The 22,721-nt window shown below is 51.2% G+C and overlaps 1 protein-coding gene across 2 annotated transcripts; it reads right to left on the bottom strand.

The window, feature by feature from the left end:
* Positions 1-767: 767 nt before the first annotated feature.
* On the bottom strand, positions 768-21,274 carry LOC115636957 (probable glutamate receptor). Of its 2 annotated transcripts, none has more exons than XM_030537708.1 (11): positions 21,172-21,274; positions 16,902-17,007; positions 13,305-13,336; positions 10,193-10,255; positions 9,251-9,430; positions 7,658-7,884; positions 6,309-6,406; positions 5,483-5,700; positions 4,846-5,071; positions 3,819-4,066; positions 768-2,874 (listed from the first exon to the last, which is right to left on the bottom strand). In XM_030537708.1, the coding sequence occupies exons 2-11, from the start codon at positions 16,972-16,974 to the stop codon at positions 2,782-2,784; spliced, it is 1,458 nt and encodes a 485-aa protein (XP_030393568.1). In that variant the 5' UTR covers positions 16,975-17,007; positions 21,172-21,274; the 3' UTR covers positions 768-2,781. The 2 variants fall into 2 exon arrangements, with proteins under 2 accessions (XP_030393568.1, XP_030393567.1); XM_030537707.1 differs by having other exon boundaries at positions 16,902-17,010; positions 21,172-21,261.
* Positions 21,275-22,721: the final 1,447 nt, after the last annotated feature.

Here is a 22,721-nt window from a genome sequence, read left to right as displayed (position 1 = left end):
CACTGACTTTCACTGCAAAAACGTTAAGTATAGCAGCAGTATCCTATTGCATCTCGACTCCAACTCCACGCAAGTCTCCCTAAGGTACTTACACACCCACTCCTGTGTTGCATCTAGCAGCTCAAAAAAATTTAAATTTTTTTTTTTTTTAAACCAACCAACTGCATGAGAGGGGAAGTACTTCTTCATTTTACTGGTAGACCACTGAGACAGAAATGTCAGGCCAGTGCCTAGACCCCAAGGCCCTCCTGCTGCTGCAGGCTACATGAATATGACATTCAGAAGGAAGGGAGTACAAGCCTGCTACTTCTACTTAACAGGTCCCAATAAGCGCTGGGATGAAAGAGCAAAGTCAACTTGTCATGAACTAATTTAATGTAGTTTTAACTAAGTCACATGCTCTTTTTCAAACTACTTTTTTTTAAGTGAGCGGATTGGTTACCTTTGCAGTAGTGACAGGCTTTCATAGTTTTGTTTTATAGTATTTGCTATGTGGCTCTCAGCCTTGTATTAAAGCACTAGCTTATTTCTTACAAGAGGAGGGATAGTCTCGGCACAGAAGTCTGCTGTCTCCCTAAAGCACCATGTATTTGCACAGTAAGCCAGAGGGGGAGTATGAACCATAGTCAACATCCTTCTTCCCTCACCACCCAGCCAAACAGTAGGTGAAGGGCCCTTATCTTTCTGGGGGTAGATGGAGATCACCACATACTTTATTCTCCCTTAGATTAGATCCCTTATATCATTCAACCAAAACAAACCACATGGACAGTATCATTGAATGTTTAATTTGAAAATTCCTACTCTGTAATAGCTGGGATTAAACATGTCCTTAAGTAACTTCAACCAAGTGATCAGACTGGACCTCTAACGTTTTTAGCATCCCTTACGCTTTGACAGAACTCTTAGTTGCCAGGTGCAAAGATACTCTCTCCAGGTGTTTTTGCTACCACAAGGCAATGCAGGTTTCTCAAGCTTTGCAGTTGCCAATAGTATGTTACTGAAACTGACTCTGCCTCTTTACCCTTTCCCACTACACCCAAGCAAAATGAGCAGCAGATACAAGGCAGTATATACAGGAGGGCAATGCATATGCTGTGTAACATGCCACCAAGCCCAGATCTTCTGATATGTTGAAAGGCACGAAAACTCTGCGAAACCAAGCATAATAACAATGCAGTGCAATGTTTGATCACACATTAGTTAAGCTGGGACCCTTTAAATTGGCCCTGCTGGTTTAAGAGCTGGGTTATTTTAGTTGATTTACCTCATTTTATCTAGTTCAAGCTCAGCATAACTGAAGCTATTACTATTCCATTGCAGTCACTCTTTCCACGGGTGGCTGAAACTGAGTCACTCAATTCGAAAACTGCAGGCAGCAAGATTTGCACCCCCCTCCCTTTGTTTTTTAATAGGCTGATGCCAATACATTTTCACTGTGAAAAACTCACCTTTGTGTATTAGGTGAGTGAGACCTGGGAACCTGAGACTGGAAGTTTTGCACGAGAGTGAATCTCAACCTCTGTGCCCTTCAGCATGCTCCTGGCTAGCAGACGGGTTTTGAAATCTCCCTGGGAGGAAGTTATACTGATGAACATTGGCAGGTGCCAAGCAGCTGCATTAACTTAAAAGCTAAATATCACCGTTTGCTTTTTAATACAGTGGTTCCCATGCTCTGGAGCCGAATAAGTGTATGCTGTCCAGCAAAGCTGTTCTTTGATACGTGTTTCGTTTTCAGTACTCAGAGCTCTGTACAGACATGATCTTTGTCATCCTGAAAAATGGCAGGCGGGAACCTACGCAGCACCATGGAAAATGCTGCTCATTCTATTTTATGCTGCTCTGGAAGTCTCATTATAGTCTCCTAGGCTTGGTTCTAGAATATTCACACTGATCCCACTTCATTCGCAGCTCCAGTTTTGAGCATTTAAAAAAACCAGTTACCACTGATGGAAGTTACTGACTTGACAGCCACAATCCTCTGCTTTGTCACAGAGCAGGTACAGCCCAGGGGACAGGGCAGAGACGCATCAGCGGCTGTTGCTTATGTGCCTCAACTCTGAGCTGCAGGGTCCACTTCTAAAGGTACGTCTACCCTGCAGCCGAGGGTGGGCCTGGCTCAGCCTGTAGACAGACCTGTGCTAGCTGGTACTCGCGCTAGCTTACCCTACACAAGCTGCCAGTCACGTCCCCAGCTGCAGTGCCGCCATATGCTAAGGGTATGTCTACACTGCAGTCAGGGGTGATTGTGGCACACAGACATACCCAAGCTAGCTCAAATAACAAGAGAAGTGAAGCTGTGGCAACATGGGCTAATTGCTTCAAAACATACCCAGCGGGGGGGGGGGGGGCACTATTCGGCCCATGCTGCTAAGGCTTCGCTGCTACTGTTAGCTGCTGCAGCCACACTGACAAGTCCAGTGTAGACAGAACCTTTTATGATTGTGGTGCTCACTCACCACGTTTGCTCAGTCCTCAACCTTTGAGCTGGGACGGTTTTATGTGGGCCATCTGACAGCCATCAGATGCTGACATCTTCAGTCATCATTGCTAGACTGAATTTAGCGCTCTAGAGCGGCTAGGATCTGGAATCAGTCCTCTGAGCTATGTAGTTCTCTGCATGCGGTTCAATCATTATAGAGACTGACCTTTCCTAGTGCTAGGGAAGCTACGCTCTAGGCGTACAGAGATATATGCCAGTGCAGAGAAACAGCTGCTAGTGAATACACACAGTAGGAAAGAAATTGATTAATACTGAGCCTCCACTCCCCAAAGAGCTTCTTATGGTTTAACCTTTTCTGGATTCTCTCTTACACCTTCTTTTATTCTGAACCGATGACTCATCTCCTCGCTGAGAACAGAGCAGCAAGATTTCTGAAAGATACGAAGGGGGTGGGGGAAGAGTTGTTCCATGTGACCCAGAAAAGTCCCCTTCAATGTGCACAATGTCTCAGCTGTACTAAGGAGTCAGCTGAGCACAACAAGGCTGAGATTCAAGTACAGGAACTGCAAGATCTGTCTTTTCTTTGCATTCCTTCCCTTACTTGTCAAAGCATTCATTGGGAAGACTGGTACTTTAGAACAAAATTATCATTGCCAAGGAAACAGGACAGAAGTAGCAAATCAAGTGGGTGTACTGCCAAGACTTTCCACTTGCACCAGGTTTACAGCAGCATAACGTAAGCAATTCAGTTGATGTTAATTCTGACACACACTCATTCTCTGTCTGTCCACACCCAGCAAGTTAGAAGCCACACGGATACTCACTGATAACTAGAGTTAAACAAAACAATCCAGTTTTTTTCTTATCTCCTCCAGTTTATTCCCTAAATGAATTCATAACCCTCAATGATATCATCACGAATCACAGGCTGTGGAACTGTTAGATCATCGTTCTTGGTGAGGAATAAACACAGTTCTTTCCATAATGGAGATCTTAGTTTTGTGCAAAGATCTGTAGTAATACAGAAAGATTGTTTCTAGGGATACATCTACGCTGCAGCTAGAGATGTAATTTCCAGCTTGGGTAGATGTAGCCACACTGGCTTTGATCGAGCACTGGTGTCATGAGCTAACAGCTCATGCACAATCCTGTCTGAGATCCTAGGTACATACTCAGACACTAGCTTTGTAACCTGAGCTGGAAATTACATCTCCAGTTGCAGTGCAGATATACCTTGTGTCAATTGTTTTCCCCCAGGTGGGGACCCGGACACCTCTCTGACTCGCTAGTTACAGCGTACTGGGGGCAGGGATCTAGGTCCACCGCATGAGAGCAATGCTGTGCAAAAGTAAGGAGGCGTCACAGTGCCACTTACCTTCTCCCGTTTAGCAGCATGTCGGCTCCTGTTTGACAACTCCACCAAAGCCACAATCACTCCCAGCATGAGGCCGATCGCAAGAACCAGGAAAAGTCCACCCATGGCTTGGGGTTTCAGAGGACTCCATGTGTCTGGGCCCTTATGGAAACAGGTGGTTTCCCACCACTTGTTACGCAGGTAGTCTAGGTTGCCTGATTCGCCCAGTTTCAGGACAGCAAGGGAGAGTTTATTGGCCCAGGGTGATCCTGCAGGGTAACAGAGAGAAATGAACTGGACCATTATACAACACTTGCACAACTTAATGGTAGCTGCTTAGGCACAACCCATAAATACGCACCGTGCAGTCAGCTGGCTGCTGCTTACTACCTCTGGGATGGCTGCAGGCCAGGTATATTGTGAGTGTGTAACTGCTGAAGCTCTTTGAGAGGAAAGATGGGATAACCATGACAGCTAATGTTAAATCTTTGCATTTTAAAAACAGTCATCTCTCAAAACAGCCAAGCAGTAGGAGCGGCTGAGCTGTTGAACAGCTATGCTATCCTCATGCCAGTCTGCCTAAAAAAATAATTAGAGAGATACAGGGAAAGGCAATGTAAAAAGTACAGGCAACACAGCCATTAAAGAGAACAACCATCAAAGCCTTCCCTGGAGGTAGCAGCAAACTTTTAAAGTCCTCAGAATGCATCGGCTGCTATTCTGGGACGTTGGGGCTACAGAAAAAAATTAACCAATCACTGACCGGCAGAGGATTCTTTAGCCTATAAAGAATGAAAGGTCCATGTCAGAAAGCAAAACTTTGGGAGCCCAAAGTCATCAGAAGAATTAATACGTTGGATACTGACATTGCTTTGGGTCACTGAGCTCCCCTGGCAGGAGAGGCTGTTGGGACCTGGTCCACTGAAGTTGTCCTGTGCCCCATGCGCCAGCAGAAGGGCACTGAAGTGGATCTAGAAATCAGTGGTTCTTAGCTTAGTGAGTTGAAAGGAACTGGTGGGGTGGAAACAAAGCAGCAGACATGTCTCACCCTTTGCTGTAGCGATGCCGAATCCCCTTGCTCCAATGACCTCGGGGGCCCTGGTCAAATTGCAGTGCCTGGCTGCAAGAAGGTCTTGGGATATGGATTCCCCGATGAAGGCGTAATTCGATTCCAGCACACGCTGAACTGCCTCATGGTAGTTTTTGACTAAAACGTGGTCTCTCCTCTTGTCCATGTACTCGTAGATCATCTGATGGATGGGATTCCTGGAGTTCTGCAGCCCACAAAGTAAAGCGTCAAACCTCGCAGTGATCACGGGAGCTGCTGTACTAGACCAGGGGGCACCAATTGCAAAATTGCCATCTGGAGAAGACAATTTAAACTCTCTCTCCCTCTGAGCCTCTATAGAGCTGCCAATGTCTGGTGGGGAAGTTAACAGTCTCTCAAGGAGGAACACAGGTTTCAGATAAAAGGTAAAGCGTCATCAGGCAGACCAGGGATACACAGCTTTAAAAGTCAGCAAGAACTGGAGCGGGAACACATCCAACCTATCGAGGAAGCTCACTAGCTAAGCAAAAGAAGCTCATCAAAGCTTGGCTGGCATAAGCTGTCTACGTGCGGAGTCTGACTCTGAGCACAATCACAGCTCCTGGGCTCGTAGGGAATCTACTAGAGGGTCAGGCACCTTGAAGAACTGAAACGTGGAGGAACCTTCTACTGTCCCAAACTCGATCTCTCTCTGCTTCACAAGATCTGCAAAAGTCTGGATCGGAAGCGGCTCGTTCCCAGAGCACAGCAAGGCGGTGAAATTGGCAATGTAGGCAGCCAGCAGAGAGATGGTGAAGAGCCACCAGATGGTGGCAATGATTCGCCCGGACAGTGCTTTGGGACGAGGTGCTGCACCTGCAGAGGAGAGAAGGTAGCTGCAGGGTTAGCAGCTTGACACGCGCACAAAAAGGACAGCGAAGGCAGCTGGTACTGTACTGTGTACACATGTATTTAAGAAGTGCGTTTCTCTTTATTTAACGACACCCGTCCGAACCGAAACTTCCCCTGCAGCACTGGAGACCAGCACACACAAGCCTTGTGCTGTGCGTGAGCCCTGGCAAGCGACGCTGCCTCAGCCCGATTCACCCACCCACGGCATGGAAACACACAGATGGCCAAAAGCAAAGGAGAGGTTGGCACCCTCCAACCTCAGAAACACCAGTGTTCAGTTAACGTCCCTTCAAACCACCTCACATTGAAGCCAGACTCCCCCGCCCCTGTGGTACTCAAGCAGAGCGATGACTAAGGTGCTGTCTGCGGACAATACCCTGTAGATGGCACCGCCTGTGGGCACAGTTAGTGCTGCTGGACGTCCTGCAGAAATCAAATGGGCAGGGCAGTCCACAGAGCACAGCATGCCTGCCACACAGCCGCATGCGATGGATGTGGGCCGAAATGGTACTTTGGCTCCCTGACAGCTGGAGGTTTATCTGGTCACACCCACAGCCCCACTAGGGTCCTACCTTGCAGGGTAAGAGCTCCCGCTCCAAACCAGAGGCTGTTCAGAAAGGTGAAGTGGTTCTCCTCACTCTTGGGCTCCTTCCATTCACAGGGGCTCAGCCTATGGCAAGAAACAAGGTGTCACAACAGCTCTACCAGCATCAACCGCAGAGAGGCCGGGGTTGTTCCACGCCCCACACAGCTCCAGTCTAGGATTCAGAGTGACTGCGTTCCTGTTTGGAGGACCTCGGAGGCGACCAGCTAATGCTGCCCTCGGCCTGGGGTGCGTCGCAGCAGTGAAGCCTTGGGACGGGGGCATCGCCTAGAAATACAGATGACGAGCCTCGTTCTCCCCACCTGTCCCAGAGTGGCAGCCAGCTGGGAGGAACAACTGCTGGGCTGCGAAGCTGGGCTTTCCGCAGGGAGAGAGGCGGCGCTGAAGGAAAAGACCTGGTATAAAGTGAGGTGTGTGAGCCCCAGCACACTGAGTGCACTCAGCCCTGGGGGCTAATGGGGAGGGCATGAATGGTGGCTAATATGCATTGGCACCGGGGCTGCTTAGCTGCCCCAGCCTATACCCAGGCCAAGGGAGAAGAACAAATCCAAGGAGGCAGTTCCAAGTGAGAAAGGAAGGGGAACAGCCCAGACGATCATGAAGGCCTCTGGTTACTGGGGGACTGTGCTAATAGTGGGCCTGTTCACATCCTCAGCTGTACTGAAGCAGCAGAGTAGGGTTGTGCAGGGCGCTTGGGATGGGTGACGCAGCTAGTGGATCTGTGATTCTGTGGATTCCACAGTGAAATCCCAGCACAAGGAACGCAAAGCAGCACCTGCTGTTCTAGCCTGTGGCTGCAGAGGGACTACACTGTGGCTGGCTTGGAAGTGAAGTTCTTCCTCCTGCAACACGCCTGGATATCCCTGCTCAGCATGGGCATGAAAGGAGAGAGAATTCCACCCACAGAAGCCAGTGGGAGTGAAGTACCCGGAGGTGAAATGCAGCAGGGGAGTTGCGCCTTAGACACAAACGTGGTCGGGTTTAAGAGGAGAGAAGTAACGGTGATGAAGGTGAAAGCACAGGGGTGAAATTCACTTGTTTAATTGGAGCATCCAAAGCTTCTTACAATGTTAGAGACGGTGCACTGTGTATCTAGAGGGGAAGAGACCCTGATTTTGCTGTGATCTGTCAAGTACTGTGGGCCTTAAGAGAGACACTTTATCTGCACTTTTAGCCCAGTGAGCAGTTCTGAGCTGTGCAGGAGCAAATGCTACCCAGTGCTTTGGCTAGGAGTCAGGATCTGTTCGGTGGCTGGGGAAAGCAATGGGTCCCAGAGAAAGCCAAACACACTGTAGAGAACAGCAGATGTATTTTTACCTGGCTGCAAGAAACAGGCAGAGGCAGGTCAGCAGGTAAGCAACCATCACGCCAGTCCAGGTCTCCTTACTGAAGGGAGCGAGGAAGCCGAAGAGAGAAGCACCCTGGGAGGCAGCCTCCTTCCTGAGCAGGATCCCAATCCCCGTGGCCAGGAATGGCATGGTGAAGGAAATCACCTCGTCCCTCGCTGACGTGATTGTCAAGGGAGCCACAGCGAGGTCTGCTTCCTGCAGGGCAAGCGGGGACGTCTCAGCAGCCCTTGAGACACGAGCTGGGGGCGTCTCAGTTCCCAGTGGACAGGTGGCCACCAGACAAACCCCATCACTGTCCTGCTTAGCAGCCTCCTATTTGCCATTCTGGCAAGCCACCCCCATTTCGGGAAGAGCCAGGGCTGAGAAGCGAGCTCTGCCTCTCACTTCTCCAGGCTGCAGCATTTACAGGCAGGAGCCAGAGCCAGGATTTGGAGAGCTGCAAGTAGGTACACAGGGCCGGACTCAGGGCAGCACAGGCTCTAACTTGCAACTTGCCGCCAGGTGGCAGCACAGGACAGGACAAGGTGCCCATTCAAACCTGTCCTAGCTAGTTTATTGTAATTAACTTAGCTGGATGCACCCAAAGAAGCCGCTTTCTCCTTCCCTCCCTCCTCCAAAATCTACCTGGAGCTACATACATACGCTTGGGCTGGCCCTTTATTTCTGGCCCAGCCCTGCCATGTATCCAGATAAATCCATGGAATGTGAAGAACAGGAAGCGTACGGTAAATCCACCCTTGTTGAGCAACTGCTATGACCAAGAGTTTTAAAAGTTACCCATGTCGGTCCCAGGAAATCAGAGAGACGAGGCAAGTGAGGTCATATCTTTTACTGGACCAACTTCAGGTGGTGAAAGAGACAAGCCTTCGAGCTACACAGAGCTCTTCTTCAGGTGGAGAAAGCGTGTCTCCTTCTCCAACAGAAGCTGGTCCCAACTATCACCTCCCCCACCTTGTCTCTTTGAAAGCTGACAAGTGAGTTTGTCCTAGCCTCCAATGTGTTTGCATCAGTTTCATGCTGACCCCACAATGCCAGCCAGCAAGAGCGGCACCTTGGGTGTATTTCAGACAATTGTTTGGTTTTAAGACAGTTTCCTTTAAAGCCTTTATCTTCAGCACATTAGAGTGAATGGAACATTGTGACCACTCGGTTGCAATCCAGTACCTCTCAGCAGTCCAAGAGGCAGCACAGTCTAGTGGTCTGAGCACAACACAGCAAGCCAGGACCTCCACTTTCCTCTGTGGTCTTGTGCACAGTCACCTCCCAGCTCTGTGCCTCAGTTTCCCTATCTGAGGAATGGGGATAATGCTACTGGCCTACCTCACAGAGAGACCTCCATACCAAATGCTTGCCAAATGCTGCGTGAAGAGATGGGCTAGGCACTTGGATTGTTAGTGCTGAGGTGAAGTGGGCAGGGTGACAGCTCCCTGGGGTTGTCAGGGAAACCAGAATCCCCGGAGAGGGGGAAACAGGCTGTCAAAGACAGCAAATAAATGAACTGCTAACATGGTTGTTTCCACCCCCACGTGTGGGGAAGTTCAGCCCTCCCGAGAAAAGTCACCTGTCTGATGATCTCGCCGACCATCCCCGTCCAGTTCCCGCCGGAGGAGACCGCCCCATAGCGGCCATCTTTCACTATCGTCACCTTATAGTTGAAGTGCAGCATCTTGGCGAGCGCGTCCAGCAGATCTAGGCAGTAGCCCTCCAGCTCTGTGCCTCTTGCCATCGCATAGGGATCTTGCTGCACGCAACGAGGGAGGAGGATGTTTGAAACCAGACAGTTCCACCATCACCAGCCAAAGACCGGCTGTGAGATCCCTCCCCATTTCAGCAGCCTCCACCCCCTCGGCCTGCCAACCCCCCACGAGATGGCGACCTGCAGATGCAAGACCTGGTGGCAGAACCCAGGATTTAGCTGTAGTGCTTCCAGGGCCTGGAAATCTGCTCCCCTGGGAGCCTCCCCACACACCTCCTCCCTGGTAAGAGATGCTAACAGTCACTCATTCACGTGAAATGTGGAGTTCGTCACCAGCCCCTGTATGGGACTCCCCCACTCTTAAAGCAAAGTGGCCTCATTTTTGACCACTTAGGCTTTTGTTTGCCTTTCAAAGGATCTGTTTCTCGCTGTCTCCCGGCAGTACTGAGCAACAAGTCTGGGCACTACTGACTTCCGCTGGGGGACACGAGCTACTCCTGCTGCGCTCAACAGGTGTTGGCCATGTCTAGCTGGGAACGGGCCTGGCTCTCAAGATAAAATGTGTCTGAAAGAAGCATCCACCCAACCCTCTTGCTGGATTGGGCCTGTTCTGTCCTGGAAGCCACCGGACACCCTCACCTCTAGCCTGTGCTAGCTGTACCTGAGTGCCCTAGGAAGGCTCACGGAAAGCAGACAGAGGAAGGGAGCTTGGACTCAAAAACAGACAAAGCCACATGCAAGCCTAGGGACGGGACGAAGAGACTCTGTGACCCCAGCCACTAGCAGCAACACCCTCCTTGGCCTTACCAGGATTGTTGTGACAGTCAGCGTCTGAGGATCCGTTGCCTCTTTTCCTTCCTCATCGCTGCCCTGCAGTGCAAAGCATTCAAGGTGAGTACCTGGATCTCAGCCATGAAGGGCGTCCGCTCAGCCCGACCCATTGTTATTTGTATTGTACCTTGGGGCCTGGTCATGGACAAGACCCCATAGTGCAAGGTGCTGTACAAACACAGACACAGACAGTCTCTGTCCCAAGGGCCTTACCATCCTTACGAGACCTGCATGCTATTCTCAGCTCTGCCACTGGCCTGCTGGGTCACTGCTCTGTGCATCAGTTTCCCCACCTGTAAAATGGGGATAGTGATACTGACCTCCTTCATAAAGCACTTTGAGATCCACCAATAAAAAGTGCTGCATCAAAGCCAGACACTTAACAACACGGCCCTGCAAAGCACTGGATAAATACCCTCTACCCCCACAAAAGGCCATTTAATATCATTATTCCCCATGTGACAGATGGGGAAACAGAGGCACATGGCGATGCCACGGCCAGAGGAAAAGCAAAGTGTCTCCTTTCAAGGTGCTCGGCGTGGAGATGGGAGAAAGGGCTCGATCCAGCAAAGCAGGCTCATTGCCGCTTTCTGCACCGGGACTCCGGGGCAAACGCATCTCACAGGCATGTGTTAAATGGGTCTAATAATGGCAGACCCACCGCTGGAGTTTACCCAATTCACATGCTAAACACCTGGCAAGGTCCTCTGAGCCCTTCCCGCTGGCGCAGGCGGGCATCTTGCAGCATCAGAATGCCACACCTCCAAAGTACTAGGTCTTGCAGCAATCCACTTGCCACATGGTTCTGCAGGAGCACAGGCCCCGTTCCTCCAGTGCAGTCCCCCAGAAGTCTGAGCACCAGGGGGCCATGTTCAGGGCAGCCAGCACTGAATGTCTAGACTTAAAGGGCCAGATTCTCAGCTGGTGTAAGTTGGCACAACCCCACTGCAGTCAACGAAGCCACACTGCTTTTCGCCCGCTGCGATGCCTCCCCCTTCCCCTTGACTCTGTCACCTGTCACTTGCTCCCCAACGGTAATTAATAAATCACAACCGTTTACTTTATCTCGTGTTGCCAACATATTTTACCCAAACAAAAATCACTTTCAATGTTGTCTCGCTTCTTGGGATACACAGCACATACACATTCTTTCAAAAACGATCAATTTACGCTGCAGACAAAACAGCTGGAAGCCAATTAAGGCCTCATTAGAGCTCACTTCCAGGAGGCACAGAACAGCGGGGAGCATTAGATAAGGGGGAGGCAAGGAAAGTACAGATTCAGTTCTGCATGGAGCACTGAACAGCATTTTCCGACCTTCACAGCCCTCGCACAGCAACCCTGTCAAGGTGTTAGGGCCAGAACCTGACCTATTCTAAAGCTCTTCTGAGCTTTGCCTGAAAACAGTCCAGGTTCTACACGACTTGTTTACATCTGTATTGCTGCCCAAAGAAAAACCAAGCGCTACTATTTTTGCAGGAGGTGCAACAGAAAAAGGGAGTCTGATCTCCCTGGGTATTGAGTGCCCCTGGCATGGAAGGAGCTGGGTACCTCCCAGAATCAGGTCCTGAGTTGAGGGCCATCTGTCAGCAGTTAACTGAGACGCTGTTCTAGAAGCGATGCTGCCACTGCCCCTCTAGCACAAAGCTGTAAACGTCCGAGGAGCTGCGTTCGGTCCAGTTCCATTTAAAGAACTGAATGAGCGGAAGAGACAAAAACTTGCCCAACGGGAAGAGTTGCGTTGATAGGGGAGGAAATAAGTGACCCTGCAAGAAGCTGAAGTATTTTTTTTTTTTATCAGCAATCCAGTGACTGAATCAATCTCTTTATCTCCCTACCAGACGCAGCACAATCTGGTGGATAGAGCACCAACATGGGATTTGGGGCATGTCTTTACTGCAAAGAAGTCCCCCGAACCCCACGGCAACTGCCACGGGCTTGCAAGGCTCATGCTACAAGGCTAAAAATAGCAGTGTACATGTTCCTGCGGAAGCTGGCGCCTGAGCTCCAAATCCCACCCCCTTCGCTGGATTCCAGAGCCGCCTCCAGCCAGAATGGCAGCAACCACGCTGCTACGTTTAGCCGTGGAGTGCCAGCCGGAGCCAGCTGCCCCAGGTGCAGACTGACTGACACAAGGGGTTGTTTTTAAGGAATGTAGTCGTAATCCAGGAGAGCTGGGTTCTGTTCCCCACTCTGCCCTGCTGTGTAACCTTGGATAATCACTTCCTCTCTCCATGCCACTGTTTCCCCTCCCTCCCTTTGTGCATACAGCACCTTGCACAACAGAATCTCTAGCTTGGCTTGGGCCTCTAGATACTACCTAATATCAATATGATATAGGGTATGTGTACCCAGCACTTGGGAGTCAGGAAGATACATCCATGCTAGCTTGAATCTGGCTGGCGCGACTCAAACAGCACTGAAGGCCTGACAGCGCGGACCCTGGCTCAGACCAGGAATGCAAGTGAACCCGGAGTTCCAGGCAGGTTCAGGCAGCACATGCCGTCATGTCTTCATTGCCAGCCTTAGCCAGATCATAGCTATCATGGGGATGCCTACCCGAGCTGCTATCAGACCTGCAGGCTTGGTAGGATTAGATTTAATTAGTAAACGTCCTTTAATTGCCTATTTCTTTCTTCATGCAAAAACCTGAGGCACTGTCTCCCCTTTCCCGAGTTATTGTTAATTGAAATTATTGGCAGTTAAAACACAACTTGAGGGCTAAGAACAAGGATTTTGTGCGTGTCCGGCTAAAAAAGCAGCATTCCATCATGCTGAAAAATCAGACTATCCAGTGTTTGTTATGACCCTCAGTGAGGAGTTTATTTCTGTCGTCCTGAAATAATAATAGCTGATGGTGGGTTTTTCCTTGAGGCTTATTTGGCTTATTTTGATACAGCAAAAATTAAATCCATTTAAAACATACACACAAACAGATGTTATTATCCATGAAAATTCATTACAAAAATAAATCCTTCCTGAGCGAACTTTATGCACTGAAAACACTAATACGAACAACCCACTCTGGAGTGAAACAGGCCTTTTCACACGAACATTCGCAGCTGGGTATTAACAAACTTTGACGTACCTTACTGACAGCGTTTCCAGTCTCGATAGCTCCTGCAAATACAAATGAGAGGTTTCTGGCGAGGGTTACTCTCAGGACCGGCGCCAGTGTTTTTGGCGCCCTAGGCGCACGGCCATTTCGCCGCCCCGCACGCTGCTCCCGCGGCTCCGGTGGAGCTGCCGCAGGCGTTCCTGCGGACGGTCCATGGGTCCCGCGGCTCCGGTGGACCTCAGAGGCGTGCCTGCGGATGCTCCACCGGAGTCGCGGGACCAGCGGACCCTCCGCAGACACGCCTGCGGCAGGTCAACTGGAGCTGCCTGCCGCCTTCCCCAGCAAAATGCCGCCCCCCAATAATCCTGGCGCCCTAGGCGATTGCCTAGGTCGCCTAAATGGAAGCGCCGGCCCTGGTTACTCTGCTTTTAAAGTGAAATTATCACGTTTCCTAGGGGGGCATTCGATCCAGGGAATGAATCTCGACTTCAGGGGGCTCTGTATCAAGCTCAGAGTTTGGCTTCATGACACTTGATGGGTTTATTCTGTGTGCTCCCTTGTTCCCATCACACGGTTAATGGGCAGCAAATACCTACAGATACATGTGGCCAAATGCCACAATCCCAGCTGCCACCGGCACAGAAAGCCCTAAATGTTCGCTCCAGGAAAGGGTGCTCAGAGACTTCACCTGCATCCCTACAGGAAAGCCCTGTTGCAGCTGATAGTGATGGAGACATGTTCCCTAGTGTTTCTGAATCATCTTCCCTATGAAATTCTGTAGGGGGAGGGAGGGAGTTATTAAAAAAACCCACCCAGACATCAGAGTGAGGCTCCCATGCTCTCCAGTTGTATAGGGCCGGGGCAGCAGAAGGCACCCAGCCATGCAGCCACCAGGAGGGCAGACAGGAGAGAGAAGAACAGACTCCAGCCTGAGCTGTGCCTCACTGTGCCACCCTTGGGAGCACACAGAACAAAATGCCAATTACTGCTGCAGGAGTTGTGTCTGGTGGGTGACAGCACGGCCTAGTGGGCAGGGACTCAGGACACCAGGGCTCTATTCTTGGCTCTGCAACTGGCCTGCTGGGTGATATTGGGCAAGTCATTTCCCTGCCCTGTGCCTCAGTTTCCACATCTGTGAAATGGAGACAACGACCCTGCCCTCTATGGTAAAGTGCTTTGAGAGCTGCGACTGAGATTATTAAAGCTTAAAGCTGGACACTATTATTAGTGGAGAGATCAGGACTCCTGGGTTCTATTCCCAGCTCTACCACATGGCCTTGAAAAAGTCCCTTTGCACCTCAGCTTCTGCTTCTGCGAAAGTCCAGCTAACACTCACCTCCCGCTCCGGATTGCAGGGCTAAATGGAAGTGCTTGGAGATGCTGGACTAAAAGAGCGAACACCCCAGAGCATCGTTTACTAGCTGCACAGACTCAGTTTTCCACGGGAAAACACAAGCCTGTGTTTTGGGACGAGAGAGATACTGACCTACCAGCCTGCAAAGCCAAACCCCGAGCAGAATTCAGAGCACTTTCAAATGGAAGCTGCTGGGCTCTTTCATTTAACAAAGGTTCATCAGTTTTGCCTCTTCTGTTCTCAGGCTGAACTCTGGCTTTCTCCAGGGAGCTGAACCTCCTCAAAGGATCTCGCTTGTTGTTTTAGAGGTTAGAGCCAGCACGAGTTCCTTTGGGCTCCTTTTTGAAGAGTTTCTTGGAACTCTTGAAAGAAAACAAGCGTCTGTACTGAAGTATTCGGGCCCCCCGCAGCGACATTGCATGGGGCCGGCCAAAGACTCACTGCCAGAGCCGCATCCAGCTCTCACCGTGTGCAAGGACCGTAAATAACCGAGCGGGGTAGCACTCGCTCCAGGCCCTGACAGCGCCATTTGCACCCAAATCCACGGCCAGCCCTTGGTGAAACTCCAAGGACACAGCACAAAACGAAGGGGGGAGACAAACGGGAGCTGTGAGCCACCCAGCCACAGAGCAGCCAGTGCTGGGGCGGGCTGAAGTGCTCCCTGCCCCTTCGACAGCAACAGGCTCTGCTACAGGGCCAAACCACTACAGCCATTTCCCGCCCCTGCGGCGAGGGCGCACGTCACAGAACTAGACGTGGGTTCAGATTTCGCAGGTTGCAAAGGGTGGGAGGCTCTTGGGGCCAAGCCCGTCTCCAGGGTACCTAGGAGAGGCAGGGAGTAGGAGAAGGGGCAGGATGAGGGACTGCGCTGCAGAGGAGACACGTTCAGCCCCCAGGAGTGGTCTGGGCCTTGTGCGCCACTGGAGGGGGGCTGTGATGGGCACTGACTGTGCATTTAGGGAACAGCACAGCCAGCAGTGCCTTCGTCCGTCCCCCTCCGTGCCCCTGAACTCAAGCCTTTCCCAGCGGCAAGAGGCCATCTCAGCTTCCTCAGCAACAGACCTGAGATCTGAGAACTGCAGGTCTCGTATTCTCAGCCCTCACCCCGTCTGGTCGACATGTCACGTGGCACAAGGGGCCTGCCAGAGGAGACCTTAGTCCAGGGCTTCTCCGTTCTGCACGGGCAGTAAGAGACTCTGCACCACTGTTCAGAATAGGGGGCTTGACCCAATTTCCTGCCCCCTCCCTGCTTGCCTAGAGCTTGTTACTGAAGCAGAAGACACGGGAGAACCTAGGAAGTGGAAGGAACCTGAGCAGCTGAACAGCCTGGCTGTGCCATCAGCTCCCTTGGCTACACGAGCCCTCTGAGCAGAGGAGAGCAAACTGGCTCCTTGTGCAGAGGGCTGAGGGAGGGCTAAACCTACCCATTCCTCACTGGGTCAAGCCCCTGCTGCTATCTGTGGATAGTACTGGGGGATGCAGCATCAATTATTCACAAACCAATCAGGGCTTTTCTCTCCCTCAAACACCTCCCTAGGGCCAGGACCGGTGCTAGGGGTTTGAGCGCCCTAGGTGCACGGCAATTTCACCGCCCCACACCCTGGTCCCGCGGCTCCTGTGGAGCTCCCGCAGTGGTGCCTGCAGGAGATACACCAGAGCTCCACTGGAGCCGCGGACCAGTGGACCCTCCACAGGCACGACTGCTCCACCAGAGCCGCCTGCTGCCCCTCCGGCAAAATGCCACCCACCAACAATCCTGGCGCCCTAGGCGATTGCCTAGGCCACCTAAATGGAAGCGCCAGCCCTGCCTGGAGCCCCTGTGTTCCCTCAGGGACACACCACGCCAGGGAGGCCTGTCAGAACCACTGGTTTCACACTTCCCTTCCAAGATGCTAATAAGTTACATGAACATACCACTGGCAAGGGGCAGTTAGAGTGGGGAATGCTGGGGAGATTTTAGCTACAGGCACCTCACTGATGGGGTTTGGCAAAACCCAGCCTCCCTTCCCACTTCTCTCCAGCCATAGTTTGCCTCCTGGCCCCACTCATCCCCTCTGCAACCAAAACGGAGTCAGGAGACTCAGCCACGTGTCTTCTAACCAGGTGAGAGCACGGTTACAAGCTGCAGCTAAAGCCTTGGACAGAGCAGACTGCACAAGGGACAGTCCCTTATGCTCCCATCAATGAGGGAGCTGCACAGGTGACCGCATCCCAAGGCAGAGCAAGAATGTCTGCACGGTCCCTACCACTTCTGGGGCAGACTTTGCTCTCACCTGCCAGGCGCGATCCCCGCAGGAGCAGCAGACCCACCATCACACACAAAGCCAAGCGAAAAGCTTCCTCCATTAGGGCGGAAACAGCTGGTGCTCAGAGGGAGCCCTGCTAGAGACAAAAGGCAGGTAGGGTGAAGTCAGTTTCACAGTTCATTAGGGCTGGGAAAATGTCACCACATCTCGGATTTTCTGCATCATATTTTTAAAAATCTCTGATTCAAAGGGAGGTCTCCAGGTGAAAATACAACAGCTTATGGGACTGAGGGCTTGTCTACATCAGAAAGTTGCAGCGCTGGTGAGGGAGTTACAGCGCTGCAACTTTGAAGGTGTACACATCTGCAGGGCATCACCAGCGCTGCAACTCCCTGTTTGCAGCGCTGGCCGTACTCCCGTTTTGTCTCGGGTGTAGAGGATCCAGCGCTGGTGATCCAGCGCTGGTAATCCAATGTAGACACTTACCAGCGCTTTTCTTGACCTCCGTGGAAGGAGGAAGCCTCTGGTAATCAAGCTGGTCTCCTTCCCCGGCTTGCTCTCGCGTTCCCGGAACCCCGAGCAAGCAGGTCTCCTTCCCTGCGGTTTGCAGGGTGGTTCGGGGAACGCGAGAGCAAACCGCGGCGAAGCTGGTCTCCTTTCCCGGTTTGCTCTCGCGTTCCCGGAACCCCGAGCAAGCAGGTCTCCTTCCCTGCGGTTTGCAGGGTGGTTCGGGGAACGCGAGAGCAAACCGCGGCGAAGCTGGTCTCCTTTCCCGGTTTGCTCTCGCGTTCCCGGAACCCCCCTTGAAGCCGCCCAACAGCGCTGCAGTGTGGCCACATCTAACACCACTTGCAGCGCTGGTTGCTGTAAGTGTGGCCACTCTGCAGCGCTGGCCCTATACAGCTGTACTAATACAGCTGTAACAACCAGCGCTGCAAAATTTTAGATGTAGACGTGGCCTTAGACATAACCAATACGCCTGTCTCGGCACCTCAGTGATGGGTCACCAGTGCATTTCACTGCAGCAAAAGGGCCAGGCCCCACCACAGCAGGGCTTTCTCCAGTCAGTTCTTGCATCAGTGAGAAGGGGAAACGGGAGGACCTACACTTCCTCCATTGTGGCAATCAGTGTGCCAGAGGCAGAAGGGAAGTGGCTGCAGATGGGTGTGGCAATGAGGTGCTAATGGGGAAGCAATGCTCCTCATTAGCCTGCTTGGGCTGGCAGGCAGAAGAAAGGAGAGTGGGCGCAGAGCAACTGGACACAGGCCAACCACTGAAATCTTGCTGGTTTGTGCTGCAGCCTGAGTCACAATTAGGGCAGGATAAACAACAAAAAAAGGGGGATTTGTTTTGTGGGAAAAGAGTCAGAATTACAAGTGTCAGCTTGATGCAAAACTTTTCAGGGATTTTTCACCACGATGCTTTGAAGTGAAACATTTTCATTCTGCACCAAACAACAGTGAACAAATTTCATTTTGAATTGTTTCCTCACAAAACTGGAAACGTTAGAACGTTACGAAATGATGATTTTTTTTTACAGAAGTTTTCCTATAGTTTGAAAAGCCGTTTGTCATTGAAAAACTCGGATGAAAAATTTGCAATCAGCTGTAATTGCAATGACAGATGCAATGGTGCTGTATTACGTCAAGTCACAGACCATTGCAACAGCCTCTATTCCCTCTACTGCCATAGCAGGAACCACAAAGCCAGTGCCTGCCCCAGAGAGCTCACACGCCAGATTATACAGGAGAGAGGGCAAGGTGCTGTAACCTTGGAAACGAAATTCTATGATTCTATGAATCGCTCCCTTAGTGGTTTGAGCAGAAACTGGTTAAGAGACATGGCAAGGGGAAGGATCTCTGGTTCCCGTCCATAGAAAATAGGGCAGAGCAGCTATCTAAGGCCAAGATTTTCCGAAGCATCTAGTTATTTTGGGGGCTCAATTTGGTGCATTTTAAAGGGCGTGATCTGCAGATAATGGAGCACCTGCCCTCTGGAGCTCAGGACCCCTGGTGGTGCCGCACGCAGGGCGCTCAGTATCCAAGCACCCAAAATGACTAGCCACTTAAAAATCTGAGCACGCTTTTCCAAGGCCCTGCTCACACTGCTGAGTTACCAGGGCACAGTTTGGTAGCATCAGCAGCCTGTGGGGTTCCCACACCATCACCTCAGATCTTGCTGGAGAGGGTAGATGGAATTCTCTGGCCCTGACACACAGCCCAGGCCTCCTCTCTGGGGAGAAAAATAGCTTTTTCCCCCAAAGCTGATTCGTTCTAAAACCCCACCTCACTGGCTGAATGAACTGGGTTTGAACAGCCTCCCAGATCAGCTCCTGGCCCCCCTATCCCTAGTTCAACTCTTAGCCGAGGGAAGGGACCTGTGTCTCAAGTTTGCCTTGCTCTAAACAGCTCACCTCCTTTTTCAACTGGACAAACAGGCAGCAGCTCCTCGTGTTTGAATGCTGGGCTCAGGACTCATGGGCCAGTTCACACAGGTCAGATCTTGAGAGAGGGCTGGATCCAGGGAGGTGCTGAGTGGCTTCAGTTCCCATTAACAGAGAAACTTAGCACCACTCAGGATCCAGTCCAGAGAGACTGTCAGCTTGGCAGCCAAGAGGGTCCCACCAGGTCTTGGTGCTGGACAGACTCACAAAGCTCCCACAACTATTACCCTAGTGTGGGAACTCAGTAGGGGAAGGAACCCAGGGCTAAAACAACAAATTCAGTCCTCAAGGACTAGCAGCTGGAGAGCTCCCACAGTGGCTCAGGCCTGGTCCACACTACAGCGTTAAATCGATTTAAACAGCGTTAAATTGATTTAACGCTGTACCCGTCCACACTAGAAGGCACTTTAAATCGATTTTAAGAGCTCTTAAAATCGATTTCTATACTCCTCCCCAACGAGAGTAGTAACCCTAAAATCGATATTACTATATCGATTTAGGGTTAGTGTGGACGGAAATCGAAGTTAGTGGTCTCATTCTTTTACTGAGCTACCCAGAGTGCACCGCTCCGGAAATCAATGGTAGCCTAGGACCATGGACGCACACCACCGAATTAATGTGCCCTAGTGTGGACGCATAAAATCGATTTTATAAAACCAGTTTTATAAAACCGGTTTTAATAATTTCGATTTTAAGCTGTAGTGTAGACGTGGCCTCATTCAGCACCTGTGCTTCTCAAACTGCCTCTTAAATGCTTCCATTTATTTTTTACTTCTTCCTCCCAGCTCTAGTGGAGCTCACCCCCAGCCCAGGATCCCGCACACACTCTCGACAATACAAAGACACGGTTGTTTCCCTAGCAGATTCTCTCTGGGTTTTCCTCCTCCCCTCCAAAGAGAACAAGAGGCGTTGAAAGAAACCAAAGCTGATGCAAAAGCAGCCCTTCAGAAGTAAACATTACAGCTGCCCTTCTTCATAAAGAGACTTCAAAAGTGGGGTTTTATTGTTAAAATCTCAAAGGAAGGGGCCAGAATTCAGTCTGGGGTTCACACCTGAGTTTCTGGAAAATCACTGCAGGGTGGAGACTGATTAGCAGCTGCAGTTAGCTGTTGCCAGAACACCAGGTAAATCAACCACCACTGCACATAAGGGAAAACAGCCTCTCCCTTCCCCCAGGTAACACTGCAAATTGAGCTCTTGGCCCTTTACAACAGAGCACATACAGCAAAGTCCTGGATTTATTTCTATATTTCCACACACACCTCGCCTCAAGGAATAAACTGGATATGCGCTGGCAGTGAATTGCCTGTGCCAGCCTTAAGGCAAACAGTCTGGTGAAATGCTGGTTAGCAGGAACAGATTCCAGATGCTTACACTCAGGGATAAAACCCGGTAAGGCCAGGCAAACGTGTCATGCTCCACTAGGAAACAGCGTGTGACATGGTCCCAGTAAGTTCAGGCACAAGGGGAAGGAAAGCCCCAAGGGGTTTCAGGGCATCCCAGTCTACAGAAAGCTAGAGTGGGGCTGGAGCGACACAGCTCTAGGGCATGGTGGCTTGCAGTTAGCATGGGAGAGGGCTAGTCACTTCACTAGAAGCAGGAGGGGAGACAAGCAGAGCTGGAATGCAATCTTCAGGGGCTCTTGCCTTCTACAAACACGAACGCTGCCAGTATTACCAGCTCCACCGTTCGCAGAGTTCTTGCAAATTGCCATGTTCACTGCCAAGTCCAGCTGGCAGGATAGAGGAGCCCAGTGGACGAAGCTGAATAGACAGTGGTTAGCAAACAGCCAGCTCACATGTGCCCTTTCAGCTAAACAAGAAGAGGAGCAATTCAAGGTAGCATCTCACTTACAGCATTTGCCTTTGCCTCTCCTAAGCTGGTTTGTCTGCCGTGGGACCTCAGCAGAACCGACTCTGAGCTGGGATAAATCGAATACGCGGGCTGGCTCACCCCTTCCCCTAGATAAAGGGTCGGATTCAGGTAGGAGGAGCCAGGCGAAGGGGACTCCAGCAGGGAGAGTGCTGGCTATTGGCAGCAAGATCCCCTTGCTGCTGGGAGGGAGAGAGGGGGCTCAGCCCCATCCCCCATGCAGCGTCATACCAACAAAGCGGAGGCTGAGAAGCAGCGTGCTCCAGCAGGCACGGTGCTGGGCTCGCACTCAGCAGACTTGGGTTCGGTTCTGGCTCTGCCACTGGCCTGGTGAGCGAGCCTAGGCAAGGTGCTTCCCCCGCTCTGTGCCTCAGTTTTCCCTCCTGCTCTTTGGCTGGCTTGTCTCCTTATGCAAGTTCATTGGGGCACATCAAAGCCTCTAAGGCTTTGGGCTGGGGCATCTGATTGGTCTGTTATTTACCGCCGTGCCCAGGCCTCCCCACAGCATCAGGACCCTGTTACGCTAGGTGCAAACACAGACACAGTCCCTGTGCTGAAGGGCTTCCAGCGTAAGGCTACAACACATGGCCTACAAAGCCTGGGGGAGCCAATCAGATGCATAGAACATACTTCCCAGGATCGAACCCCCTCGCTGCAATAACGCGCCAGGAGACAGGCAAGCTGTCCCACATCAAAGGGCCCACAGCGTTCACAGACGAGCCAGGGCCTGCTCCAGCAGTGAGTTCAGTGTCTTTGCAAAGGAAAAACTGACTTGCAGCAGGCGGGTCTTGCCTCTAGTTTCACATGTTAACAGCCCAAATTTCAGCCACATAAAGCACACCCAGACACCAAGGCGACAGTCACCTTAGGAAAACTGTAAAATAACAAGCTGATAAAGCAAGGTATGGTTTGCTGGACACTCCTTGCTGTGCATCAGGCTACTGGGAGGCCCTCATTACTATCTGAAGCCTTGGTACCCCTCATTAACCAATTGTTTAAGTGAGGAATGAAATTGTTTTTATTAAAGATTTTATTATGATGATATATTAAAAACTGGCAAAATGATTGAGAGTTTGTAGGCGTACTCGCCAAAGCGTTTTGAAACATGCTGTAAAATATCTGATCACACACAGATTTGTGTGAAATCCTGCCCCTGCCATGTCTCCTTTACCAATTTCCACTTCAGAAAGAGCCCCCCTGGAGCACAGCGCTAGCCATGCAGAAACTCTGCTGTGCCCGGTAACATAGATACATGACCCCTGGAAGTTTAAATTGCTACCCATTTGAAGGAACAGAGCCTCCCTTTCATAGGGAACGCAATGCAATCTGTGCAACTCACCTTGCAAGGAAGTTGACGTTTGAAGGCTCCAGATCTGGATTAGAAGGCACAATTCCTGCTCCAGGGAGCTGCTGCCCCTTCTGCTGACACCAGGGTCCTGTTCTGACGACAGTGTCACCCCTCTGTTGGGTGGTGCCGGGATGGCCACGGCCTTGCAGGTTGGCTTCCCAGAGGACGATAGATCAGTGCTGTG

This window comes from Gopherus evgoodei, chromosome 18 (genome assembly GCF_007399415.2).
Source record: "Gopherus evgoodei ecotype Sinaloan lineage chromosome 18, rGopEvg1_v1.p, whole genome shotgun sequence".
In the NCBI taxonomy this organism is placed as follows: Eukaryota; Metazoa; Chordata; order Testudines; family Testudinidae; genus Gopherus; species Gopherus evgoodei.
This window is presented reverse-complemented; position numbering and strand designations above follow the sequence as displayed.